Source organism: Ranitomeya imitator, chromosome 6, assembly GCF_032444005.1.
Source record: "Ranitomeya imitator isolate aRanImi1 chromosome 6, aRanImi1.pri, whole genome shotgun sequence".
Taxonomy (NCBI): Eukaryota; Metazoa; Chordata; class Amphibia; order Anura; family Dendrobatidae; genus Ranitomeya; species Ranitomeya imitator.
Window position 1 is genome coordinate 96,124,465 of NC_091287.1, and position 26,312 is coordinate 96,150,776.

Consider the following 26,312-nt stretch of genomic DNA (forward strand, 5'->3'; position numbering starts at 1 on the left):
TTGTTATAGGGTAGTGATGGATAAAGTAAATAAGTCTCATATCACCGGACACCAGGCAACATCTCTTCTGTGAGTCCTAACTAAATTGACAAGTAGCTTATAGCTTCGTAAGAGCAAATAGTTACTGCGTACTTCGTTAGCAAAAAGATTCTAAGTCAAAAGGTGAAGATAAATGCCCATGAAGCAGGGTTGTCATCTCCATATAAGATACATCACATAGCAAACCGGAAATGCAATATTCCCTGCCACAACAATAATAAATTGGGAATCGGCATCATCCACAGATATATCCGTACTCAGGAGACATGTCACCATCTGTGGGTTCAAGCACCAGAATTTTTGGCCTTCAGAAACCACAGAAATGTAATATCAACCCAAACTGCGTATATAGCATAGTCGGGTCTGGTGTGTCTAGGATGGTGAAAGTATGCTCAGAATTATGGCAGCCATATTAATCTCCTAGGAGGTTCCTGTGGGAAAATGAAGCCATATTTCTAGTTTCTCTCATGCTCTTTGCATACAATGACCCCATCTTCCTTTCACCTGACTAGGAGGAGGAATGAGAGGTGGTAAGATCCAATACAATATCTTACCCAGAGACCCACTGTCAGATCCAGGAGGACCAACGTAAAATTGTAAATTGGTCCCAATTTCTGCGCCGATGAAAAGCTCTCACACAGCCCCATCAACTAAGAATTGAAAATTTTAACCATGTTGGAAAATGGCAACACGTGAATTTGATTTTTTTAAATACAAGCTTCCAAATTCTTTTGCACAACTTAAAAAAAAAATGCATGTTTGGCTTCTGCGTAATTATACCGACCTGGAGAACCATACTGCCAGATCAGTTTTACAGAATAGTCAACATGGTAAATTAAAAAAATACATATATAAATAATTGCACTTTTTTTTTTCTTCTTCTCGTTATTTCGGCACATTTAGTTTTTCTTCTGCTTTCCAGTACATCACATCATAAAATGAATGGCGTCATTCAAAACTACATGTAACTAGACCCACAAAAAAAAGAAAAAAAAACAAAAAAACAAGACATGGCTATGTGGACGGAACACTAGGAAAAAAAAAAAAAAAAGTTATAGCTCTTGGAAAAAGGAAAGGATAAACAGAAAATAGGGATTTTTGTGTTACTCACCGTAAAATCCTCTCCGAGTCGTTCATTGGGGGACACAGGACTGTGGGGTGTATGCTACTGCCGCCAGGAGGCTGACACTAAGTAGATACAAAAAAAAGTTAGCTCCTCCTCCATAGTATACACCTTGACACTGGCCCTGACAGCTCCAGTTTGGTGCACAAGCAGTAGGAGATAGAGAAAACAAAACCGCATTAGAGCAAAGACAACATGTCTAGAATACTACTACTACTGTCTGAACAGCCCATAGACAAATAAGATGAATAGGGAGGGAGCTGTGTCCCCAAATGAACGACTCGGAGAAAAGGATTTTACGGTGAGTAACACAAAAATCCCTGTTTGTCCATCGTCTCATTGGGGGACACAGGACTGTGGGATGTCCCAAAGCAGTCCCAGGGTGGGAAGAAAAGAAAAAAAACTACACTGAAATAAACCCCTAGGCACTTACCACCTATAGGTGCGATACTGCAGCCTGCAGAATTTTCCTTCCCAAACTTGCATCAGCAGAGGCCTGAGTGTGGATATTATAATGTTTAGAGAAGGTGTGCAGGCTGAACCAAGTTGCCGCTTTGCAAACCTGCTCTGCTGAAGCTTGGTGCCGAAGCGCCCAGGAAGCCCCTACCGCCCGAGTAGAGTGTGCCCTGATCCCAGCCGGGATGGCTGCACCCTTGATACGGTAGGCCTCCTGAATAGTGGCTCGTATCCATCCGGCTAAGGTCGACCTAGAGGCTACGAGTCCCTTTTTATGACCCACAGGAAGAACGAACAGGACATCCGTCTTTCGAAAAGAAGCGGTCCGAGAAACGTATCTTCTCAGAACTCTCACCAAATCCAGAGTATGGAGTGCTTTTTCCACCCGGTGTGTAGGCGCAGGACAAAAAGAAGGCAAGACAATGTCCTCATTGATGTGGAATGAGGAAACTACTTTTGGCAGAAAGGTAGGTGCTGGTCTCAGCACCACCTTATCCTGATGAAATTGTACAAACGGCGCCTGACAGGACAAGGCCGCTAATTCCGATACCCGCCTAATGGAAGTTATAGCTACCAGAAACAAAACCTTCCAAGAAAGGTACATTAAAGGGACGTCTTGGAGGGGCTCAAATGGAGGTTCCTGAAGAGCACTCAAGACCAAATTAAGGTTCCAAGCTTCTATCGGAGCTTTGTAAGGAGGGACTATATGAGAGACTCCCTGCAAAAAAGTTTTTACTTGCAGATTGGTAGCGATCCTGCACTGGAAAACAACCGATAAGGCTGATATTTGCCTCCTAAGGGTACTTGGAGCGAGACCTGAGTCTAGATCAGCTTGGAGAAAAGCTAGGACATTAGGAATGGAAAACCGAAGAGGAGGAAGACCCTTCTTCCTGCACCAGGAGAGAAAGACTTTCCAGGTGTGGTGGTAAATGCGTGCTGAAACTGTCTTTCGAGCATTAATCATAGTGGAAGCTACTTTCTGAGAAAAACCGGCCTGGGTCAGAATCCAAGATTCAACGGCCAAGCCGTCAAACTCAGGGCCTCTAAGTTCTGGTGGAATATCGGCCCCTGAGACAGAAGATCTGGCTGCACTGGTAGCTGCCAAGGAACCCTGGCAATCAGCTGAACTAGGTCTGCGTACCATGACCTCCGAGGCCAATCCGGGGTGACTAGAATTGCTGGAACTCCCTCTAACTTGATCTTCCTGACTACCTTTGGAAGCCGCGCCAGAGGGGGAAACAGATATGGAAGACGAAATTGGTTCCAAGATAGGACTAGTGCGTCTACGGCAATTGCTCCTGGATCTCGAAACCGTGCGACGAACCTGGGTACCTTGGCATTCGACCCGGTGGCCATTAGATCCACGTCCGGGATTCCCCAGCGTTGGCATATCTGCCGAAAAACATCGGGGTGAAGAGACCATTCCCCGGACGCAAGACCCTGTCGGCTCAGAAAGTTCGCTGCCCAGTTCTCCTTGCCCGGGATGTAAACTGCCGAGATCATGGAGTGATTGTTTTCGGCCCAGCGGAGGACTTGCCCTACCTCGCGCATGGCTGATCTGCTGCGAGTGCCCCCCTGATGATTTACGTAGGCCACAGCCGTGGCATTGTCCGATTGGATCAGCACCGGGCGACCTGCCAGAAGGTGGTGAAAGTGCTGCAAAGCCAAACAAATTGCCCTTATCTCCAACAGATTGATTGGAAGGGTTGATTCCCTTGGGGACCAACGACCCTGAGCCGTGTGCTGGTGAAACACTGCTCCCCAACCGAGAAGACTGGCGTCCGTAGTGACTACCAGCCAATGAACTGGAGGAAAGGCTTTCCCCTGAAGCAAGGAGGAATTCCTCATCCACCATATCAGGGATTGCCTGACCCCTGGAGATAGACGACACCTGAGGTTGAGAGACAAAGGACTCCTGTCCCAGGCTGACAGAAGTGCCTGTTGGAGTGGACGAAGATGGAATTGGGTGAATGGAACCGCTTTTATAGCCGCTACCATCCTGCCCAAGACCTTCATGCAGAACCGGATTGAATGAAAACTCGGCTGCCGAAGAATTTTTACCTCCTGCCGGAGACAAAGCACCTTGTCCTGGGGTAAAATAGTTAGACCTCGAGAGGTGTCGAAGATCATCCCTAAAAAATAAATCTTTCGAGATGGTACTAGAGATGACTTCTTTAAATTGACCAGCCACCCTAGATGACCTAGGGTGTCCAAAGAGATGTTGACGTTGTCCCTGCATGCCTGAAAAGTTGATCCTTTGACTAAGAGATCGTCTAAGTATGGCAGAATGACTATGCCTCGAGAGTGCAGGATGGACACCACTGTTGCCATTACCTTCGTGAACACCCTGGGAGCAGTGGCGAGCCCGAAAGGTAATGCTGTGAATTGGAAGGGTCGCTCGCCTATGGAAAACCGTAGAAATCTTTGATGTGGAAGAAATATAGGAACGTGCTGATAGGAGTCTTGAATATCTATGAAAGCTAGGAATTCTCCCCTTTCCATAGCCGCAATGACCGAGCGGAGAGATTCCATACGGAAGTGACGAGTGCTGATGAATTTGTTCAAACACTTTAGGTCCAGAATGGGTCTCACGGTCCCATCCTTTTTGGGAACCGTAAACAGATTTGAATAGAATCCTTGGAACCTTTCTTCCTTTGGAACAGGGACAATGACCCCATTGGACTGAAGAGACTCGACTGCTCTGAATAAATCTCTTAGACGGGTTTTTGAACTGGGAAGACTGGACGGAAAAAAACGGCCTGGAGGGAGATAGGAAAACTATTTTGTACCCTGAAACCACCAGGTCTCTTACCCATCTGTCGTGAACAACTGAAAGCCAGGACTGCTGGAACAGTAGTAGGCGACCGCCTACTCTGTTGGAAGCGACGAGAGGCTGCCTCCAGTCATTTAGCCGAAGACCGGGGATATCTAGATCCCCTAGAACTTGACGGTTGATACCGCATTCTTGCCAATGGATTGGCCCTATAGGAGACCTGGTGCTCCCTGTCTTGGATAGACCGACTTGGGGGACCTGCGCTTGGTGCTGCAGACCACCGGGAGTTACGAAAGGATTTAAACCTTGCTTGAAACTGGCGACGAAAAGGTTGCTTAACCTTTTGTTGAGGAAGGAAATTACTTTTACCTCCAGTGGTATCAGATATAAGCTGATCCAATTTTGCGCCAAAAAGTCGGCCACCTTGATAAGGGAGGGATGTAAGGGACTTTTTTGAAGTAGAGTCCGCCCGCCAATTTCTTAGCCATAGGGCCCTTCTGATAGCAATAGCATTTGCAGCAGCCAATGCTGAACAATTTGCCGCATCCAAGGATGCATTAATCAGATAATTTCCCGCTAAAGATATCCGATTTGACATCTCTATCACCTCTACAGGAAACCCCTTATCCTGAAGAGCCTTAGTTACGGACTCTGACCAAGCTATCATAGCTTTGGCAACCCATGTGGCCGCAAAAGACGGCGCAAGGGCTGACCCTGAAGCCTCAAACACAGATCGAGCTAGACTCTCTATGAGCCGATCAGTCGGATCCTTAATAGCCGACCCATTAGGAAGAGACAGCAACAAGCTAGAGGCTAAACGTGACACGGGGGGAATCCACTGAAGGGAATTCTGCCCACTTTTTACAAAGCTCTGGTGCGAAAGGATACCTTGCACCTAGGGCCTTCTGGCCTAAGAAACGTTTATCTGGTCGCTCCATGTGACGTTGGGACTAAATCCTCAAACTCAGGATGAGTAGAAAACACCTTATGAGGTTGCTTGAACTTCTTAAAAGACACCTTATGACCAGAAGGTAAGGTGGCCACATCCTCTACTCCCAAAGTCTGGTTAACGGCCTCAATGAGACTGTCAACAGATTCCTGATAACCAGGAGCTTCTAAATCAAAAGACCCCTCTGAGTCATAGTCCGAACCGTCTTCACTCAATTCTGCAGGAGAGGGAGATCGAGAGACAAAATTCAAAGATGCTGATGCACCTGACGGACCGGGAGACACTGTGGGTTCGTTTCCCCCGTGTCTGCCTAGAGGGAGCACGGCCCCTGCAGGCCGGAGGATCCTGAGAATCGGAGGATCTTTCCAAAACAGGCGGTCGAATGTCCCTGACAGGGGCTTGAAGGGACTCAACCGCCTTTGTTAGAGACGCCATAGACTGCGTTAATGATATGACCCACTCAGGGGGAGACACTGCCGACCCAGGTACAGGCACACCCGGCAGGATAGCAGGCGGGGTAGCAGACGGGGGCTCCTGTACGTGCTCGGAATCACAAGCCTCACAGAGATGGTTAATTTGCGTATGCGGAAAAGCAGACCGACAGGTAATGCATGAGGTATACAGAACTGAGTGAGTCTTAGTGTTTCTAGACATGATGACTATTGCTGCCGCTATGCTCCGTATCTCCTTATGAGCTACTAGGTCTAGAACAAATACTGCTGTCAGGCTGAGGGAAGTAGCACTTACCCCAGTCCTGTGTCCCCGTATGTTCTCCAACACTGAACCATGTCTCCTGTGCAAATCACACATATGAACTAGATTACAGGGCGGATGCCTGAGAAAACAGGATTTTTGGTTGCTTACCGTAAAATCTGTTTCTTGAAGCCTCCATTGGGGGACACAGGAACCATGGGTGTATGCTGCTGCCACTAGGAGGCTGACACTATGCAAATAAAAAAGTTAGCTCCTCCTCTGCAGTGTACACCCCACCGACTGGCATTATACTCTTCAGTTAGTGAGAAAGCAGTAGGAGAAAAGAACAAGGTTGAAAAACCATAACCACAAACTTGAGAACTGTAAACGTGAGAACAGTTATAAAACAGATAACAGAAACATTGGGAGGGAGCTGTGTCCCCCAATGGAGGCTTCAAGAAACAGATTTTACGGTAAGCAACCAAAAATCCTGTTTTCTTTATCGCCTCTCATTGGGGGACACAGGAACCATGGGACGTCCCAAAGCAGTCCCACGGGTGGGAAAGACAGACTTCCATCAGGTCAGAGGACTCACCACTGCCGCCTGCAAGATCCTTCTGCCTAGGCCGGCGTCCGCCGAAGCGTAGGTATGGACCTTGTAAAATTTGGCGAACGTGTGGATGGAAGACCAAGTTGCCGCTTTGCAAAGCTGTAAGGCGGAAGCCCTGTGGTGCACCGCCCAGGAGGCGCCGACTGCCCGGGTAGAGTGAGCCTTAATCCCAGGAGGGGGCACTCTGTTCTTGACCCGGTAAGCCTCCAAAATTGCCAATCTGATCCAGCGAGTGATAGTCGCTTTAGAAGCCGGTTGGCCTCTGCGCGTGCCATCAGGAATGACGAAAAAGGAATCCGTCTTCCGGAAAGTGGACGTTCTGTCCAGATAGATCCTCACTGCCCTGACGAGGTCCAGCTTGTTCAATGATCGCTCCAGAGGATGAGTCGGAACTGGACAAAAGGAAGGTAGAACGATGTCCTCGTTGAGGTGGAAGGTGGAAACCACCTTAGGAAGAAAGGAAGGTGGGAGCCGGAAGACCACCTTGTCCTGGTGAATGACCAAAAACGGAGGGCGGCAAGACAGGGCCGCCAACTCGGAAACGCGGCGAATAGACGTGATGGCCACAAGAAAGGTCACCTTCCAAGATAGAACTGATAGAGGAATCTCCCTAAGAGGTTCAAAGGGGGAAACCCTCAGAACGTCCAGTACCAGGTTTAAGTCCCATGCCTCCACAGGGGCCCTGTACGGCGGGACAGCATGGGCCACCCCTTGAAAGAAGGTCTTAACTTGTGGCCGAGAGGCCAAGGTCTTCTGAAAGAGGATGGAAAGCGCAGAGACCTGACCCTTCAGGGAGCTAAGCGCCAGGCCCGAATCCAGTCCTGCCTGAAGGAAGGCCAAAAGAGAAGGCAGGGAAAAAACCATAGGCGGAACGCGGTTGGACTCGCACCAACGGAAGTAAGCCTTCCAGGTGCGGTAGTAGATCCTGGAAGACGAAGGCTTCCGAGCCTGAATCATAGTGTGAATCACCCGGTCCGAGAGGCCGGACGCTCTTAAAACCGCGGTCTCAACAGCCACGCCGTTAAACTGAGCGACCGAGAATTCGGGTGGCAGATCGGACCCTGGGACAGCAGATCGGGCCTGTCTGGAAGGCGCCAGGGAGCGTCCGCGAGAAGGTTGACGAGCTCCGCGAACCAAGCTCTCCTGGGCCAATCCGGGGCGATCAGGATGACCGGCACCCCTTCCGCTTTGATTTTCTTCAACAGCTTGGGAAGTAATGGAAGGGGTGGGAACAGGTAGGGCAGCTCGAACTGTGACCAAGGAATGGCCAGAGCATCGACGTCCACTGCGAGAGGATCGCGGGACCTGGAGACGAACTGCGGAACCTTCCTGTTGATTCGAGACGCCGTGAGATCCACATCCGGAGTCCCCCATCGAAGGCAAATCTGATGGAAGACCTCCGGATGCAAGGACCATTCCCCTGCCGCGAGGCCCTCGCGGCTGAGGAAGTCGGCGGCCCAGTTGTCCACGCCGGGGATATGCACCGCGGATATCACCGGAACCGTTGCCTCTGCCCAAAGGAGGATCTTGGCTACCTCGGCAAGGGCCAAGGAGCTCCGGGTCCCCCCCTGATGGTTGACATACGCCACAGCCGTGGCGTTGTCCGTCTGGATCCGGACTGAAAGGCCCCTGAGGATCCTTTCCCAGTGGCGGAGGGACAGAAAGATGGCCCGAATCTCGAGGACATTGATTGGCAGAGTTGACTCCTGCAACGACCAACGGCCCTGAACCGTCAGGTGGCGAAAAACCGCACCCCAGCCGATCAGGCTGGCGTCCGTTGTCACCACCTGCCAGTGAACTGGAAGGAAGGACCTGCCCTGGGAGATGAGAGGTGACATCAGCCACCAGTTGAGGGACCGCTTGACCCGAGAAGAGAGCCTGATCGGCCGATCCAGGGAGAAGACAGACCTGTCCCACTGAGACAGAATGGCTTGCTGAAGGGGTCGCGAATGAAATTGGGCGAAGGGAATCGCTTCCAAGGTAGCCACCATCCTCCCCAAAACCTTCATGGCCGATCGGAGGGAGGGAGGCCGAGGACCCTGGAGCAAGCGTATGTCCCGACAAAGAGTGGATCTCTTGTCCTTGGGAAGGAAGACTCTGCTCTGACGAGTGTCGAAAAGCATGCCCAGAAAGATGATGCGCTGAGAAGGGATAAGGCAGGACTTCTTCCGGTTGACCAGCCACCCGAAACGGGCTAAGGTGTCGAGAACAATGGACAGGCTTTCGTGGGCCTGAGCAAAGGACGGAGCCTTGATGAGAATGTCGTCGAGGTATGGAAATAGGACCAGGCCTCTGACTCTCAATATTGCCATCAGCGCCGCCATGATCTTCGTGAACACCCTTGGAGCGGGTGCGAGACCGAACGGCAGGGCGACGAATTGAAAGTGTTCCTGTTGTACTGCGAAGCGCAGGAAACGGTGATGTCCGGGAAATACCGGGACATGGAGGTAGGCGTCCTGGATATCTATTGAGCATAGAAATTCCTGAGCCTCCATGGAAGCAATTACTGAACGAAGAGATTCCATCCTGAAGTGTCTCAGGCGAACTCTCCTGTTCAGCAATTTGAGGTCCAGAATGGGGCGAACCTTGCCGTCTTTTTTCGGTACCACAAAAAGGTTCGAGTAGAAACCCGTGAACCGTTCTTTCTCTGGGACGGGAACGATTACCCCGGATTTGAGCAGAGAAGCGATGGCTGCGAAGAAGCCCGGAACTAGAGCGGGATCTCTTGGAGGACGGGATTGGAAGAAACGATCCCTGGGTCGGGAGGCGAACTCTATCTTGTATCCCGAGGATACAACTTCCCTGACCCATGCGTCCTCCACTGCGGAAATCCAGACGTCCCTGAAGAAGAGAAGACGGCCGCCCAACCTGGGAGGTGGGCTGGGGTCTTGCCGAGAGTCATGCCGAGGTGGATCTTCCAGTCCTGGGCCTGGAGGATCTACCCTGGGAATAGCGAGGACGCCAGGACGGAGTGGGCCTAAAGGACACCGCCTTCTTCTCCTGACATGCCTGTGGCCTCTGTTGCTGCTGGGAAAAGGAGTTTGACGCAGCGAAGCGACGAAAGGGCCGAAAAGAGCGAAACTGCCGTCTAGGAGGAGGGCGACGAGGCTTAGCCTGGGGGAGAAGAGAACTTGTACCCCCGGTGGCGTCCTTAATGATTTGATCCAGCTGGGAACCAAAGAGACGAGAGCCCTGGAAGGGCAGACTAGTGAGGGACTTTTTAGAAGATAAATCCGCCTGCCAGGCCTTGAGCCAAACGGTGCGGCGGATGGCAACGGCATTGCTGGAAGCCTGAGCCGCACAAGACGCGACATCCAGGGAGGCAGAGACCAGGTATTCACCGGCGTGGGAAATCTGGTTGGCAAGCTCCGCTAGTTGCATGGGAGGCGCCCCGTCCAGGATACCTCGACGGAGTTCTTTGGCCCATTTGGAGATGGATTTAGAAACCCAAGTGGAAGCAAAAGCTGGGCATATGGCCGCTGCAGCCGCTTCAAAAGCTGACTTCGCAAAGGATTCTATAGCCCTATCATTAGAGTCCTTCAGAGATGCTCCGCCTGACAGAGGAAGCACCGTGTTGGTGGACAGCCTGGACACAGGTGGATCCACCGAGGGAGAGACCGTCCAATTGGCGGTAACTTCTGGAGAAAAGGGATATAGCACACCCAGGCGTTTTCCCCTCTGAAAACGCCTAGTGGGGTTCTCTCTCTCTCTGGACATGATTTCCTCGAATTCAGGATGAGGAGCAAAAAACTTGGAAGGTGGTTTGGCCCGTCTAAACGAAACCGCCTGATCTGCGGGTTCCGTAGAGGGATCCTTTATGCCACAAGATTGGTTTACTGCCACAATGAGATTCTGGACCATCTCCCTCATGGTGGCGATTTGGTTAGAATCCAGCTCCGAAATATCCTCCGAGGGCGCATCAGAGAGTGCCTCGCCTGACTCAGGGGAGGAGGGTCGAGGAGATGCCGACCGCAGGGGAGGGCCGAGTGGCGAGATGGAGCGCGAAGAGGACTCAGACCGACGTTCCTGTCTGGACCTTTTGTGGCTTATCAAGGAGGGCTCGGGCGGCGGTTCCTGCGACCCGCTGGCCACGGCAGGGGTCTGCAGGGGTAACCGATCCAGCGCGGACACCAGGGTTTGAGATACCCGTGTTAAATCCGCCACCGATTGTGACAGAGAGGCGGCCCAGCCTGGGATGGGGGGGTCAGTCTCGGACGGAACAGCCGGGGGATCCTGGGCGGTGGGAACAATCGGGTTGCTGCAGGACTGACACAGCGGGGAGGACTGACCTGAGGGAAGTTTGCTGTTACAGGACGAACATGCAAAGTAGGTGACTAGGGCAGAAGATGAAGAAGTCGGAGGACGAGAGCGGCCCCCTTTAGAGTTAGACATTTTGAAGAGGTCCCTGAAGAAAATGCCAGCAGGTTAGGGGACAGTGGGGCAGAGGAGGGTGTCAGTCTGCAGTGCAGAGCTACTCACGGCAGACGAAAAGCCCGGATACCAGGAGCTGCAGGAAGATGCTGTGGATCCCCGGCGCAGATGGCGTGCTGCGTCCCCGGACCGAGCGCTCTGCGAAGTTTCCCGGCGCAGGAGCGTGGCAGAATGAGGGAGACTCGTGCCCTAAGCGTCCAGCAGCGGCGTGGAGGAAGGGGCGGAGCCAGACGAGATGGCGCCGGTGGGAGGAGAATGCGGAGTTTGTCGGGCGGGAGAAAGCCCGCCCGATGATACCGGAAGTGGGCGAGCGCGTCACCGGAAGTAGGCCCCGGGGAAAGCCGGGGCCTAAATTAGAAGCCGGTGACCGCCGAAAAGATGGTAATCGGCGGAGCGGCGCAAAAAACAGTGCGGGCGCCGCCCGGCTGATAGGCGCGGCAGCCGCCGCAGGAAAGGGGGGAACGCCGATGCCGGCGCCGGAAGTAGGCCCGGGAAGAGCCGGGGCCTGTATTAGAAGCCAGCGGCCGCTGGATAGGACCGCGGCCGCGCGACACCTCCCAAGGTACGGCCGCCGGGGAAAACGGTGCGGCTGCCTGAAGGGGGCCGCGCCGCAAAGATTAAAAGGATGCGGCCGCAGGTAAGGCAGTGTGACTGCCTGTGAAAACGCGGCCGCGGTGGAAAACTGCGGGAAGGAATGGGGCCTAAGTGTCACCCAGATCGGTGGGTCTCGGAAAAAGGTGCGGCCGCAGGTGGAGAAGTGCGGCCGCAGAAATAGCAGTGCGGCTGCCAGCAAGGCACCGCGCTGCTCAAAAGGAAAACTGCGCAGGAAACGTAGGGGATCCACAGGGCCCCCTAACTGATAGGGGCACAAATACTCACCTAACTTCCCACGCCGTCGGTACTAACCTTAAGAAGTGGAAGGTATTAGACGTCCGTGTAGGTGGTGACAGACGTCCTCGTCTCCTCCGACCGACAGGCTCTGGTGGGCGAGTGGGTGGGGGACGGAGCCAGGACCGGACTTCTGAGCACGCTTCTGTGCCAGGATCTTGGTCCTGCTGTGGGATCTATGAGGATACGGGGTGACAGTACACGCCGTACTCATAGTCCATAATGTGGGAGTACAGGTGTGACTGTTCACCCTGTATCCCTCCGGAAACCTGAAAAGGAACGACGCACATTGAGGTAGATAAGGGTCTAATGAAAGACCCGTGTCCACCTCCTACTGACACTAAGCTAAACTGAAGAGTATAATGCCAGTCGGTGGGGTGTACACTGCAGAGGAGGAGCTAACTTTTTTATTTGCATAGTGTCAGCCTCCTAGTGGCAGCAGCATACACCCATGGTTCCTGTGTCCCCCAATGAGAGGCGATAAAGAAAGTGGGAGGAGTTACCGCGCATAGACCCCGACTAGGCCGAAGCAGGGGACTAGATTTTACTCCTTCCCGTGCTCTCCCAGGAAAGCTGGGTGCGCGAAACCGGAAGTAAACCGCCGCCGATGGAGGCGGGACTTCCGCCCAAGCCCCAGACTACAAGACCCATAATGCAACAGGCCGCACAGTAAACCGGAAGCCGCCGAAAAAGGAGCGGGACTTCCTCCCATGCCCCAGACTACAAGATCCATTATGCCTTAGGCCGCACAAAGAACCGGAAGCCGCCGAAAAAAAAAAGGGGCCGGACTTCCGCCCATGTCCTTGCATATATATATATATATATATATATATATATATATATATATATATATATATATATATATATATATATATAACGGTGCAGGCACCCTAACTCCCTACAGAAGGTGAGGAGAGGGACCGTTTGCCTCCTTTAAACACCGTAGCCCGTGCATTGGTGATGAAGTGGAGGCTGCACGGACAAGGAATGAATGCCTGTACAACCTAGGGTTCCGTTACCTCAGGGTGGTCAGGTTCTTAGTCCGGCAAAAAATCCCACGTCGCGGGAGAGGATACGTGGACCACGTGCTCGCCCGTTGTTGGTTTGGGGAGATCGGACCCCTTCAAAAGGGTCCGTCGCCCCTGTCTTATCTTCAGAGAAAAAAGCATCTGGGAAAACACAGAGATGTGCCTCCTACGGACACTAAGCATAAACTGGAGCTGTCAGGGCCAGTGGCAAGGTGTATACTATGGAGGAGGAGCTAACTTTTTTTGTATCTACTTAGTGTCAGCCTCCTGGCGGCAGTAGCATACACCCACAGTCCTGTGTCCCCCAATGAGACGATGGAGAAAACACACCATCAGGAAGAGGTTAAGGCATTGTACCTTATATATAGATAAATTAATAATGTTATAAAATTGTTACTTGCTGCCCTAAATGTACCCATAACCTTGAAAAGGGAACGTGTAGCCTGGTTGTGTTACCCTGTGTACCTGAGTGTAAAAATTGAGCCTACCAGGTGCTTGGGAAAGTGGAATAGCGTTTACTCTAGTGTGTTACACAGAGAAGGCGTCGCACTGACCTAACAAATTGGCCAGTGATGGCAGTGAAGAGTGTGGTGCGGATGTGTGGACTGGCTGTACGATGTGCTTGGGTCACAGTCAGCCTGTCGAGTCACACATGAGTAATGTGTACAGCGAGTGGGCCGCGTTTGTGACAACCATATATTCATCATTTTTTACTTTCCCCCTCATAAAAAGATGTACATACCATAGAGGACACAGGTAGACAAAAAATGAAGTTTACAATTACGAGTACGTTCACACGTGACAGCAGATTACACTGTGGATTTTTGTGAGACAAAAACTCATATTTACCACCGACTCACCAGATAAATTGACAGACAGGGAAGGAAAAATCTTCTTTTTGTGGGTCACATCAGAACTATGTGGCCTACTTTGGTGAAAAGAATCCATTGGAAGCCATGATCCCTACCAGGCTGGTTACCAGATAAATGAATTGTTCTACAGGGGTTTATTCTATCACTAGAGTATTAGCTTCTATTTCACCCAGAGTCTTACCTGCAGATTGTTTCAACCTCCATACCAGAAAAGCCAAACGCACTATCCCCTTCCACACAAACAACACGCTTTCCTGGGGCCTCATCTTTAACCACCATGGCTGCAGCTATGGCAAATCCCAGGCCAACACCCATCGTGCCAAAAGTTCCGGCATCCAACCTGTTGGAGACAGGATGAAAACATGTCTGAAGTATAATGTTCTAGCACCCTCCAACCACTACCCCACCCCAATAGGGTGCACAGAAGAGGATATACCTAAAAAGGTGGACGTCCACTTGCTGCGACCTACCTATGCCTTGGATGTTTATTCTGAAGCACAGTGCGGCCAATATCCATTGTATTTGCCCCCTCACTCACAATGACACAGTCATCAGGCAAAGCTTCTTTCACATAGCGAAACACAGTATAATAGTTCATTGGTACAGACTCTCCAGAAGCCAATTCCTTAAAAAAAAAAAAAAAAATAGGGAAACACAAAAATTACATTAAAAAGGTTCAAAAGGAACTTTTCACTTCATGTCATCTACTAACATGATGTGTTAATCGAGAATATAGCCCTTACTTACAAGAAATAGTCACTATGTAAAATTATTCAGTTAAACACATATACTGTGGATTGTGAAAGTTTTTACCCCCTTGCATTTTTCATGTTTTGCGGCTTTACAAACTGGAATTTTATATATTTTTTTTTTTTTTGAGGATTTGCATCAGTTCATGTAAAGTACATGTCTACAACAAAACATGTGGTTTTATTTTTGTGAAGCAAACAAATAGGACATTTCAGTGTACATAACTATTCACACCCCTAAAGTCAGTACTTTGTAGAGCCTCTTTTAGGAGCATTTACAGCTGAAAGTCTTTTTTGGATAAGTCTCTATGAGGTTTCCACTGCGAGTTTTGCCCATTTCTCAAAGCAAAATTGCTCATTCAAGTTGAATTGTTTCCTTCGATGAACAGCAATTTTCAAGTCTTACTACAAATTCTCAATTGCATTAAGGTCTGGACTTTGACTAGGCCACTCCAAAACATTTACGCGTTTCTCCTTAACCCACCCGAGTGTTGATTTAGCAGTATGCTTTGGGTCGTCTTGATGGAAGGTGAACCTCTGTCCTAGTCTCAAATCACTGATAGACAAACAGTTTTCGCTCAAGAATATCCCTTTATTTTGTGCCATCCATCTTTCCCTTGACTCGGACCATTTTCCCTGCCCCTGCTGTCAAAAAACATCCCCATAGCAGGATACTTCTACCACCATGTTTCACTGTGGGGATGGTGTTCTTGGGGTGAAGGGATGTATTGGTTTGGAACCATAGTGTTTAGCTTGGTAGCCAAAAGGTTCAATTTTGGTCTCATTTGAACAGAGCACCTTACTCCATACATTTTAGTCTCAAAACAAACCTTACAACTTTTGTAAGTAAAGGCTTTTTTCTATCCACTCTTCCATAAAGGCTACATCTATGGAGTATATGGCTTATTGTGGTCATATGGATAGATCTCCAGTCTCTGCTTGGAAACTCTGCAGCTCCTTCAGGGTTACTTTTAGTCTCTGTGCTGCCTCTCTGATTAATGTCCATCTTGCCCGGGCTGAGAGTTTTGGTGGACGGCCGCCTCTTGTCAGATTTGATGTAGTAGTTCTTTCCATTTGATGATAATGGATTTGATGGTGCTCAGGGAATCATCATATATTGGGATATTGCACACAGATGGAATTACATTCACTAAGCATGTGACTTGTGACGGTAACTGCTTGCACCATATATTTTTAAAAGCTTCAAAGCAACAGGCATGAATACAAAAGCACATGCCAATTTTTAGTTATTTGATCCCATAAATTTATGCCTATATTTCTCACTTCACCAACGTAAGACTATTTAGTGCTGAAGCATCACACAGAAATCAGATTACAAAAATATTTAAACACAGGTTGTAATGTAAGAAAATGAGTAAAAAGCCAAAGGGGTGAATACTTTCGCAAGACACTGTATATTGATGTACAATAAACAAGTAACATCAGGTGAGAGTTGATGATGCATTATGTTTGATTAAAGGGATAATTTCCCTCTTGTAAGTAATGGCCTATCACTAGGATATTTTTCCCCACTATGAATGGTTTTGGGGTTCAACCTTTGAGCCCCCCCCCTATCTATCCAGATAATAAAAGGGCATATTTGGTTTCCCTTTCACCAGTTTTTGGCAGCACAGAAGCACCCCATCCTCTCACTGTAGCTCGGATCCACTCACTAGAGACAGCAGGAAAGGAAGATCAGGAGTATGGATAAAAAAAAAAAAAAACTACCTAAAAATGAAAGCTAATAAACGGCCAATGAATTGTCTTCTGTTCATGAGGACTGAGCAACCCAGACGTCTTTCCCATTACTTCATTTATGGATTTTCACCTTTGACTTTTTCTCATTTGCGTTCATCTTCTTTCTCAGGCTATTCCACCATTCAGTGTTGGTCGGATACTTCCAGGACAGGTTCCGCACCCGCTCAAGGAGCTTATGGAATAATGCGAAGTTGTTAGTTTAAGAAAAAACAAGAGCGTTTTATGCAAAGTAAGAAAAGTAAGCAAAGAACAAAACTCAGAACATCCATGCCTCACCAATCTCCTAGAATTCTATTGTACATGCTATGCAATATATGGGGAAGTGAAAGTCCCTTTACTTTGAGTCCTGCGGACATGGCTACAACAAGGTGACCATTGTGCATTCATGTGCGGATAGAGAATGAAGATTTGAGATACAAGAAATCTGGGGGCAGGACTATCAGTGAAGGCAGGGATATGCTGCAAAAAGAGAATACCCATGTTGTATATAGCTAAGAAAGCCTTCACTAGCATCTACAGATGGAAAGGAAAACCTAAAAAAAGTGTAAAATGTAAGGCATCGGTTTATTGTGTCTGTCTGTGTACGTCTAGAACCCATAGCTAGAGGATACCTGGCCTATTGTCCAAGTCAGACCTGGGCAAGCTGTGGCCACATCCGGCCTTCTGGCTGTTCCAGTTCGGCCCGTGGACAGAGAAAGCCAGCCAAAGGGCTGAAACAGTGGCCCACGCCATGCCCTACCCTTGCCCACCATCCATCCTCTGGAGAATGAATAAAAAAAATTTATATATATATATATATATATATATATATATATATATATATATATATATATATATATATATATATATATATATATATATATATATATATATATATATATATATTCTCAATACTATATATAGGGGCTATGTGGGGGTTTATACTGGAGACTATATGGGGGCTCAATACTGTATATATGAGGCCATGTTAAGGCTCATACGGTATATAGGGATATTTATGCATATTTAATTCTGCTCAATTCTAAAGTGATACAATTAATATAAATAATTATGTTAATATTAATACAATCTAGCCTATTGGTCACATGTGGCCTTTCGGGAAAATTAGTTGCCCAAGCCGGGTCTAAAGGATACTTGTATTTGCAAAGTGAAATGAGAGACGTGTCACAGAAACACATGTCCCTTTGCCTGCTAAGCATCAGCTGGGTTGGAGCATATGTAAAGCCGGTAAGTGTACTCAGAAATCCAGCTTGTAATCATGCAAGTCAATATATGAAGCAGCTCTGCTTCTCTCTCAATCATATGTTAATTCACTGAGGCTACAAATGTTGCCCGATACATAATTTTCACTTTAGAAAAAAAAAACAAAAGCACACAAATCTACGCATAAATGCCACACAAAGCAAATACACTGTATATTTAAGCAGATGGGATGAAGCTTTAGTTTTAAAATATTATACTTCAAATTGCAAAGTTTCCACTCTTGAAATTCCTCATAAACGTTTGCAGTGTGACCAGTGGGTGCTGGGATAAGTGACAATTTAAAAGGACCCATCATTCCACTGTCTTATCAATTACCTGCTGAGTCACTGCTTCAACATCTCCCAGGAGACTCGCAACAGGCTTAACATTATTGCCGAGCTCTTCTGCGCAAATGTCAACCTGTCAGATTCAGAAAGAATAATGCTTCTGAACGCAACTACACGCACACAAGTTAAAGAAACGTTATTTGTAAATGCAAAGAAAAGAAAAAAAGAAAAAAAAAAGGTCTGCAATCTGATAGAAAATACCTGGAAAAAGCAAAATAAATAATTACCTTTTGTGATACATTAACAACTTGAGGGGTAAAGATGAAGCAAAAGATGAATGGCATCTACTCAGTAATTTTCAATTTAAAGGGGACCTGTCACATCATTTTCAAGTGTCTAAACGGTCACTTGCACACAGTGTGTAGCCGACCGTGTTTGAGCAGCTTCGAGAGGGTGAATCGCGCATGCGCTGCGACACGCGTTTCCCCGCTCTACACTGCGCAAGCGCAGCTGGCTCCACGGTACACACTGGGCAAGCGCGGCTGGCACCACGGTACACACTGGGCAAGCGCGGCTGGCTCCACGGTACACACTGCGCAAGCGCGGCTGGCTCCACGGTACACACTGCGCAAGCGCGGCTGGCTCCACGGTACACACTGCACAAGCGCGGCTGGCTCCACGGTACACACTGCGCAAACGCGGCTGGCTCCACGGTACACACTGCGCAAGCGTGGGATTCCAGTGACGTCGGCCCAATCAGGGAAATCAAATTGAGTGGGCAGCAACGCCCATGACTGAACAGAAAATGAAGTACACCCCTATGACTAAATGAGCAGGTACGAGATCTAACTACATACAATGCTTTTTGGACATCATTACCGTGCCGTTTTTAATGAAAAAAAAAAAATGTATTAGGGATGCACATTGCATCACCAACAACGGACTGGGGACTGTTTAGATCAGGGGTCCCCAACCACTGTCCGCGGGCCAGGACCGGGCCGTTGGGTTCTTTTGCTGGTCCGCGGCACTGCTGCAGTCCACCACTAGATGCTGGCAGTGTGCTCTGCCCTGCGGCGGCTCAGAGCACACTGCAGGTGCATGCCCTGGTTGTTCATTATCATCGGGGAAGGTGGCGGCTAAGCACGCAGCATTCATCATATCTGAACACTGCGAAGCACATGTCGCTGCAGGCGAGAACGCACTGACGCGTTGTGTGTCATCCCTGTCTGTGGGCAGGAAGCATGCACTCTGCTTTCCCTCCCGTGGCCATAGCAATGCCACAGCCGCGGCCAGCCTGGAGAAGCAGGGAATGGAAAGGAAGAGAGGCGAGTATTTTTTGCCATCATTATATATTTGTGGGGCCATCATTATATATGGGGGATTATATGTGTGGGGTCATTATGCTATATATGGGGGTTTACAGGTGGAACCATCACACTATAGGTCATAATTAAATGATAACGATGCGCTAACTAAACTACAACTCTGTCCATAACCCCGCCCCCATATGACCAAAGACCTGCCCCACCTCCACCCCGCCATGGAAGAATGGTCTTGCTTGAAGCCGGTCACTGGGGCAAAAAAGGTTGGGGACCACTGGTTTAGATGCTTGAAATGACGTGACAGGTTCCCTTTAAATTTACTGAGTATCAACTAATGAAAATTAGGAATTGCCTTTGAATTGTGTATTCAACAGAAAACCCTTAACTTATTGTTTTGTTGCACAACCTTTTGAGTCAATCACTGCAAACAAACAAATTTCTGTATACATCAATGAGACTTCTGCCCCTGTCCACAGGTGCGTTGGCCCACTCCTCCTAAGCAAACTGCTTAAGCTTTCAGGTGTGAAGGCAGGGTCTCCAAACAGCATGCTTCAGCTCCTTCCACAGATTTTAAATAGGATTTAGATTAGGCCTCATAGAAGCCACTTCAGAATAGTCCCAATGCTTTGATTTTAGCCATTCTTTGATGTTTTTAGCTATACATTTTGGGTCAATCTATTGCAAAACCCATAACCTGCACCTCAGACCAAGCTTCCTGAAACCAGGCAGAGTATTTAGCTCCAGAATGCCTTGAATCTGTGCAGGGTACAATGAAATCTCAAGATTTTCAAGACCCCCTGTGCCAGATACAGCAAAGCAGCCCTATCACATAACCAAGCCTCCTCCATGTTTCACAGAAGGTATAATGTTCTTTTCCTTGCACGCTAAATTTTTTCCCCATCTGTGAACTAGAGCCCATAAATAAAAACCACCAGAGCTTTTCATTACATTTGAATCTGTATTATTGTGGCAGCGCGGACTTAATCCACAAACTATCCTGCACAACAACATAGAGCTCATGTGACTTGTCAAAATGCTCAAGTCTTGTCTCATCTGTACAAAGGACATTTATCAGAAGAATTGTGGCTTTCAAATTTGGAAAATTCCAAATTTCACTTTAGGATTTGTTTTCACTAGTGGTTTCCACCTCGGTTATCTTCAATTTTTCCATAAAAGCATGGAAAACAAGAAAATTCAGCTAAACTCAAAGTAGTTAAGTTAATTTTATTAGGGAAGTGGTAGCTGGAAAGGGAATTTATGCACGTCCCATGTCTAAGAACAGAGCATTGCCTGCAAGACCTCATACTCATCTGGCACCTTAATACAAGATAATATGAGATTGTTTATATAAAAAGCAACAAGCTTATTCCTGACCTGAATAATCTTTACATCTGGATGAAATCGTGGTGGAAGACCAAAGTGCAAAATCCAGTTCAGTCTGGCACCTAATAGCATAATAACATCAGCATTTTGCAGCGCACTGGTGAGAACAGCAGTAATAAAAGAAGAAAAAGAAGAGAAACGGTAATTGAAGTGATATGTAGATAAATGTTCGGTCATGCACTGGGGCTGAGGCAACAAAATGCACAATTATGTAATAAATAGTAAAAGAGTGAGTAAAACTGTCACTGAAAAAGACTTAGGTGTATGGGTGGATATAGCTTCAGTGGCCAGTGCCAGGCAGCTGCTGCCAAGGCAAATCAAATCATTGCAAGCATTAAAAGACATAGATGCTCGTGACAAGAACATAGTTTTGCCTTTATACAAGCCACCAAAGACGCTGAAGATCTAATAAAACATGGCAGGGAGGGAAAAATAAAAAAAATAAAAAATGATAAAACGAATCATTATTGAATACTAGAGAGTGTTTATGGGAATAGAAATTGTGAAGTACGTTGTAGCGTGTTCACTTTGTATGGATGTGCAGCTACTAGGCACAACACTGCTGAAATAGTGTCATGATTAAAGGGGAAGTCAAGATCAGATCGATGGGGGTGTAGGGAAGCCCCTCACTGATCAGCTGTTCCTGATGTAGATGGAGGCCGCCGGATTTGATAGTTGCAGAGCTGCACAGCAGTTTCATCAACTGTATAGTGAACACCAGCAGTGGCCTTTATAGTTTACGGAGCAGAAGCGCTCAACAACTGATCACATCCGGCTGCCACCAACGCCGAGAATGGCCGTTTGGTGTGGGTGCAAGGTGTCGCATCCCTACCGATCTGCTCATTTGGTCATGTAGTTCCCTTGAAAGATAAGCCAATCTGTACCCTGATTTGTAAAATCCACAGCTCCAAACCTCGAAAATCCATATTCAAATAACATTGATATGCTCTGGAGATAGTTAATTAGAGCCCTTCCCAAACCTCGACCTCCTCTATCCTGTTCTATTCCTCATCTAGCACCATCTTCTACTTGACTGACAGCTCACTAGCTTGACTACACTGTCGGTAAGCTGTCAGTCAAGCAGAAGCAGGTGGCACTTGGAAAGTAATACAGATGGGAAGGCAGAGACTTAAAGTGCTCCAACCATGCCCAGAGCACTTCAGCCTTATTGGCATATAGATTAAAACATCAATTTTATAGCTCATCTTTCATGAGCTACATGACAATATTAGCAGTTTTAGCCCTAGAGGTGGTGATTAAAATGACAAATTCCCCTTGAGTTATTAACTATAATTTTACTAAAAAAATTGACATTTGTTTGTGTTTGGTAGAAATCTTTCCAACTATTCTATTGAAGATCACTTCAGACTCTGAATTTTTTTTCATGCAAATGTTCAGCCAAAAACCGCGAGTGGAGTCTCTTTCCATTACTAGTCCGGAATACAAGTGTATGCTAGCAGCTAAAGATTATTGATCAAATAGCTATTATGTGAAGTTCTGCAAAGAGAAAAAAAAAAAAAAAACCATATACCTGGACCTTGCGGCAGCAACACAAGATGGATGATTGTCAGGTACAACCCCTTTGCCCATAGGAGTAGGCAGGAAAGGCAGGCCAGATTCATTCACTAATCGTCGAATACTAGTCTCTGCATGCGAGAACGCAGCACCTAAGAGGGAACATTCGGAAACAAAACACACATTGGAGCAGAATTACAAGTCTTTTTTTCTAACAAGGCCGCATCATGACCCGATCCCCGCTTTATATATTGGATTACACTTCTGTCTGTTTAGTATGTGGCCTGAATTATAGCCAGTCCTGGAGTGGAATGCACAGAAAATAGAATTTTTTAATTTTTTTTTTTTTGCATAACCCCCCCCCCCCCAAAAAAAAAAAAAAACAAAAACACAATAAGAAAAGCTGAGGTACCTTTCCCAACTACTAGTAAAGGGTTCTTGGCACTTCTGAGCTCAGCAAGAGCTTTCTCTATTTGTGATGGGTCTGCAAAGCTGATGGGGCGCGGCAAACAGCATTCTGGAAAACTAAAACCACATTTCAGTTATCAGTTACGTCGCTTTAATAGGTGGTGACTGCAATTAGAAAGTTAGCACAATTACACCAGCTTTATGAGGCACGGAGGGTGTTGCACTGACATTAAAGGGGCGTTTGCTCCATAGAGATAGCATATCACTAGGATATTTATGACATGCTATCAGCAATATACATACCTACAACACTTTCAGACATAAGCTCCAGTGATCTTCAGGTCATCAGAGAGTTCACGATTGCCCGAAAAGCTGGATAGGTAGTCATTTTGCAAGTACAGAAAAATCTGGGTTGTCCGTCAATAACATTTTCCCCCCCTTTTCTTAGGCATGATTTGTTATAACGTAACAGAGGCATATTGAAGTGCTGGGACCCCCAGAGATGCCATGCTGGCTGCTCCGGGTCTTTGGCACCAGTTTTAAAAGCAATGACAGAGCCATCCGAATGTCACCAGACGGTAAAAGTCTGTGATTGGCTGCGGTGGTCAGGTGACTGGAAAAGCTCATCATCGAAGGTTTCTTGGGTGAGGCGCCATTACAGATACAGTCAATCACAGGCTTCAGCAGTTCTGTGACAGTTGATATGTGACATTGTGAATTAATAATTGGGAACGTAACAGAATGAGTTACCATTACCACAGCTGATCACTAGCATTCTACTGTGGCCCCATTCATTAAGCCCTACTTAATCATTCAGAAATTTAACTTTTTTTTTAATAACTTTATCCATCATGAAAAGTTCTGAAGCTTTGCAAATCACGTTATTTGGGGGATGTGGGTTGAAATTGGCCCCCAATTCGGTCTATAAAAAAAATAAAAATAATAATATATGAATGCAAGTGGCTTCCAAACCACAGCTTTACCCCAATCTATTCACATGTCTTTAGTTGCATGCATATAAAAACACATTAATTTAGAGTACACATGCTCAGCACGTGTGGCTCAGCTCGTGTGTCCCACCAACTCTGGGGATAACCCTCCGTAGGAGATGGTTCTGATCAGTAGCGTAGCTACCGGGGGGGGGGGGTTTGGGCAGAGGGTTCGGGCGCCCCGAGCCCGGTGCTCTGAGGGGGCCCAGCGCGCCGATACAGTTACAATCTGGTGCAGGGCAGGAGAATCGATCTCTCTGCTCAGCCGCCCAGCCTCTATGGGGCCCCTGAAGAGGTGGGGGGGGGGGGTTGGGGGGGCCTGGTGCCAGCAGTGCCTTGGCGATTGGTGGAGCAGCTTAACATACATTTTTTTGCAAAAAAAAGTATTAACTAAATACCCTGTATTATTTTCATTTTTTTGAATAGCACTTGCTTATTTACTGTGACTTTTTTACGACAGAGTATTTTTGACCTCTCTGTGCATTTTTGTGTCATCATGTATATGGAGGCTATCTAGGGGGCCATCGTACAGTGTGGGGATTACAGTGTGGGGGGTCATTATACATTGGAGCCATCAAACAGTTTGGGGGCTACTAAGGAGTCAGTATACTGTGTGGGTGCATTATAATGTGTATAAGAGAGCATCATGCTGTGTATAGGGGAGCTGTACAGGGGGAGACTCGGGACTTTATTAAACGTAAAGTGGGAACTTATTGTTATAGAGGAACTCAGGTTACTGTGGCTATCAAAGGGGCACACAGGGCATTATTACTTTCTAGGGGCAAAATATGGGCACTTGCACCTGGCATTACTATATTGTAGAGAGTTGCTTTACAATTTAGAGGGCACAGAGAACCACACAGCAGGTGCAGTAATAGGGACACATACGGCAGCGGCTCAGTATCGGGGTATCAGGGGCAGTAATAGGGACACATACGGCAGCAGTGGGTCAGTATTGGGGTATCAGGTGCAATAATAGGGACACATACGGCAGCGGCTCAGTATCGGGGTATCAGGTGCAATAATAGGGTCACATACGGCAGCAGCGGCTCAGTATTGGGGTATCAGGTGTAGTAATAGGGACACAGACGGCAGCAGTGGGTCAATATTGGGGTATCAGGTCCAGTAATAGGGACACATACGGAAGCAGGTTACCTGGTTAGGGGCCCACTCAGAAGCTTTGCCCCCCGGAACCAAAACCCTAGTTACGCCTCTGGTTCTGATAAGTACAACAATCAGGAGGAGACATTTGCTGACCAGAGTTGGGCAGATCAATTTGCAGGCTCTGGTCCATCGGCCAGGTTAGTAGTTGCTGGATGTAGGTTCATGAATCTCTTATCTTCTGCAATCTCCAGTGTGGCGTTTTGATTAGCCAGGCTGGTGAGACGTTATTATGATGTGACACAGAGCAACAACACGCCAGTCCCGCTAATCAAAGAGTCACACTGGAGATTCCAAAAGTTAAGAGACTCGTGAGCATCCATCCAGCGACTACTAACCTGGTCGATGGACCAGAGTAAATTGATCGGCCCAACTCTATTGCTGACTCTTTCACTGCCAGCATCAGTACTCCAAACTAATATATTCTGATCTCAATGCATCTAAAGGCAAGCAAAGATTGTGGAAAATCAGGGATGAAGATAAATCCGTAATAAAATGATATGCAAGATGTCATAACTTTCTATGCTGGGTAAGTTTAAAAATAAAAGGTTACTCTTGAATGTAGTTAATAAGCATAGTTTTAGGCATTTCCATACCCACTGGCGGGGTTACGTGACCTGAATATTTTGTGCCATCAACCTACCTCACACCACTTCTATCAATCATTTTATTCACATAGTCTCCAGGAATATCGATATAACAGGCACCAGGCCGGCCATACATGCTAGTTCTCACAGCCTGGGGAAGGGAGAAGTCAGAGATAAATATATCCACTATCTACTATTGTAGATCTCATCCACGGATCAATATTCACACGTAACGTTTAAGCTACAAAACTGCAAATCAAACAAATATTACAAAACAATTATTTATCTCAAAAAGGTCATAACTGTAATTTATTGGTGGCAGGGTGAATTTCTTAGGGCTCAGATGAGTCTAGCATGTTAATACCCGGCACTCGAGCGGCGCTTGCGGCCGTATAGGAATACATGAACCCTTAAAGGAGGAATGAGGCAGACTAGCCAAGAATGGTTACTGTACTTCTGGTTGCGCGGGACGATCATTTACAGCAGTGATCAGAGCCGTCACTTGGAGAAGACATTGTGTCACCTGTAAACCCATGCAGTTGGCCATGTTACAAGGTTTTTGTTGTACTCCCCGCTTCCTACCCCTTGAGCACCCTGAGGGGAGATAGCCTCCGCCCTTCAGGACTTGGAACAAACTTTACCCTTCACGGTGATACTTTGAACATTTACATTTAAAGAAAATATATCTTCTTTATATATGAAGGAAGTGGCAACGTTGGAAACTTAGGCATTCCTGATTTTTTGCTATTGATGTGAATGGAGCAGTTGTGTGAAGCCATCAATAACATGCTGGAATGGAAAGAAGGAGTAAGATTTTCAACCCAGCTTTTCAGATTCAACAAACAGGTCTTAGCTGTCCAACGTTGAAGAATGGACAAAAAGAATTCCATGCATCCACTCCGGGAATTTAGAAATGGTTAATTAGAAGGAAGACCTACAGGTCTATAATAGTCATAGTACATTTGCCTTATCACCTCCCTGAACATTCAAAAGCCTCATTTATCTAAGGAACTACTCTGCAACCCCCATAAACTATACACAGCTGTCCG

At 47.3% G+C, this 26,312-nt stretch overlaps 1 protein-coding gene across 1 annotated transcript in view; it reads right to left on the reverse strand.

The window, feature by feature from the left end:
• The window catches only part of HACL1 (2-hydroxyacyl-CoA lyase 1), a 39,625-nt gene that overhangs the window by 3,107 nt on the left and 10,206 nt on the right, over positions 1 to 26,312 (reverse strand). The window contains exons 7-14 of the mRNA XM_069729943.1: positions 25,320 to 25,414; positions 22,531 to 22,643; positions 22,135 to 22,270; positions 20,595 to 20,700; positions 17,948 to 18,031; positions 16,440 to 16,541; positions 14,333 to 14,487; positions 14,044 to 14,202 (exon numbers count right to left, since the gene is read on the reverse strand). Coding sequence (XP_069586044.1) covers positions 14,044 to 14,202; positions 14,333 to 14,487; positions 16,440 to 16,541; positions 17,948 to 18,031; positions 20,595 to 20,700; positions 22,135 to 22,270; positions 22,531 to 22,643; positions 25,320 to 25,414 — 950 coding nt within the window. The remainder of the gene's footprint in view (positions 1 to 14,043; positions 14,203 to 14,332; positions 14,488 to 16,439; positions 16,542 to 17,947; positions 18,032 to 20,594; positions 20,701 to 22,134; positions 22,271 to 22,530; positions 22,644 to 25,319; positions 25,415 to 26,312) is intronic.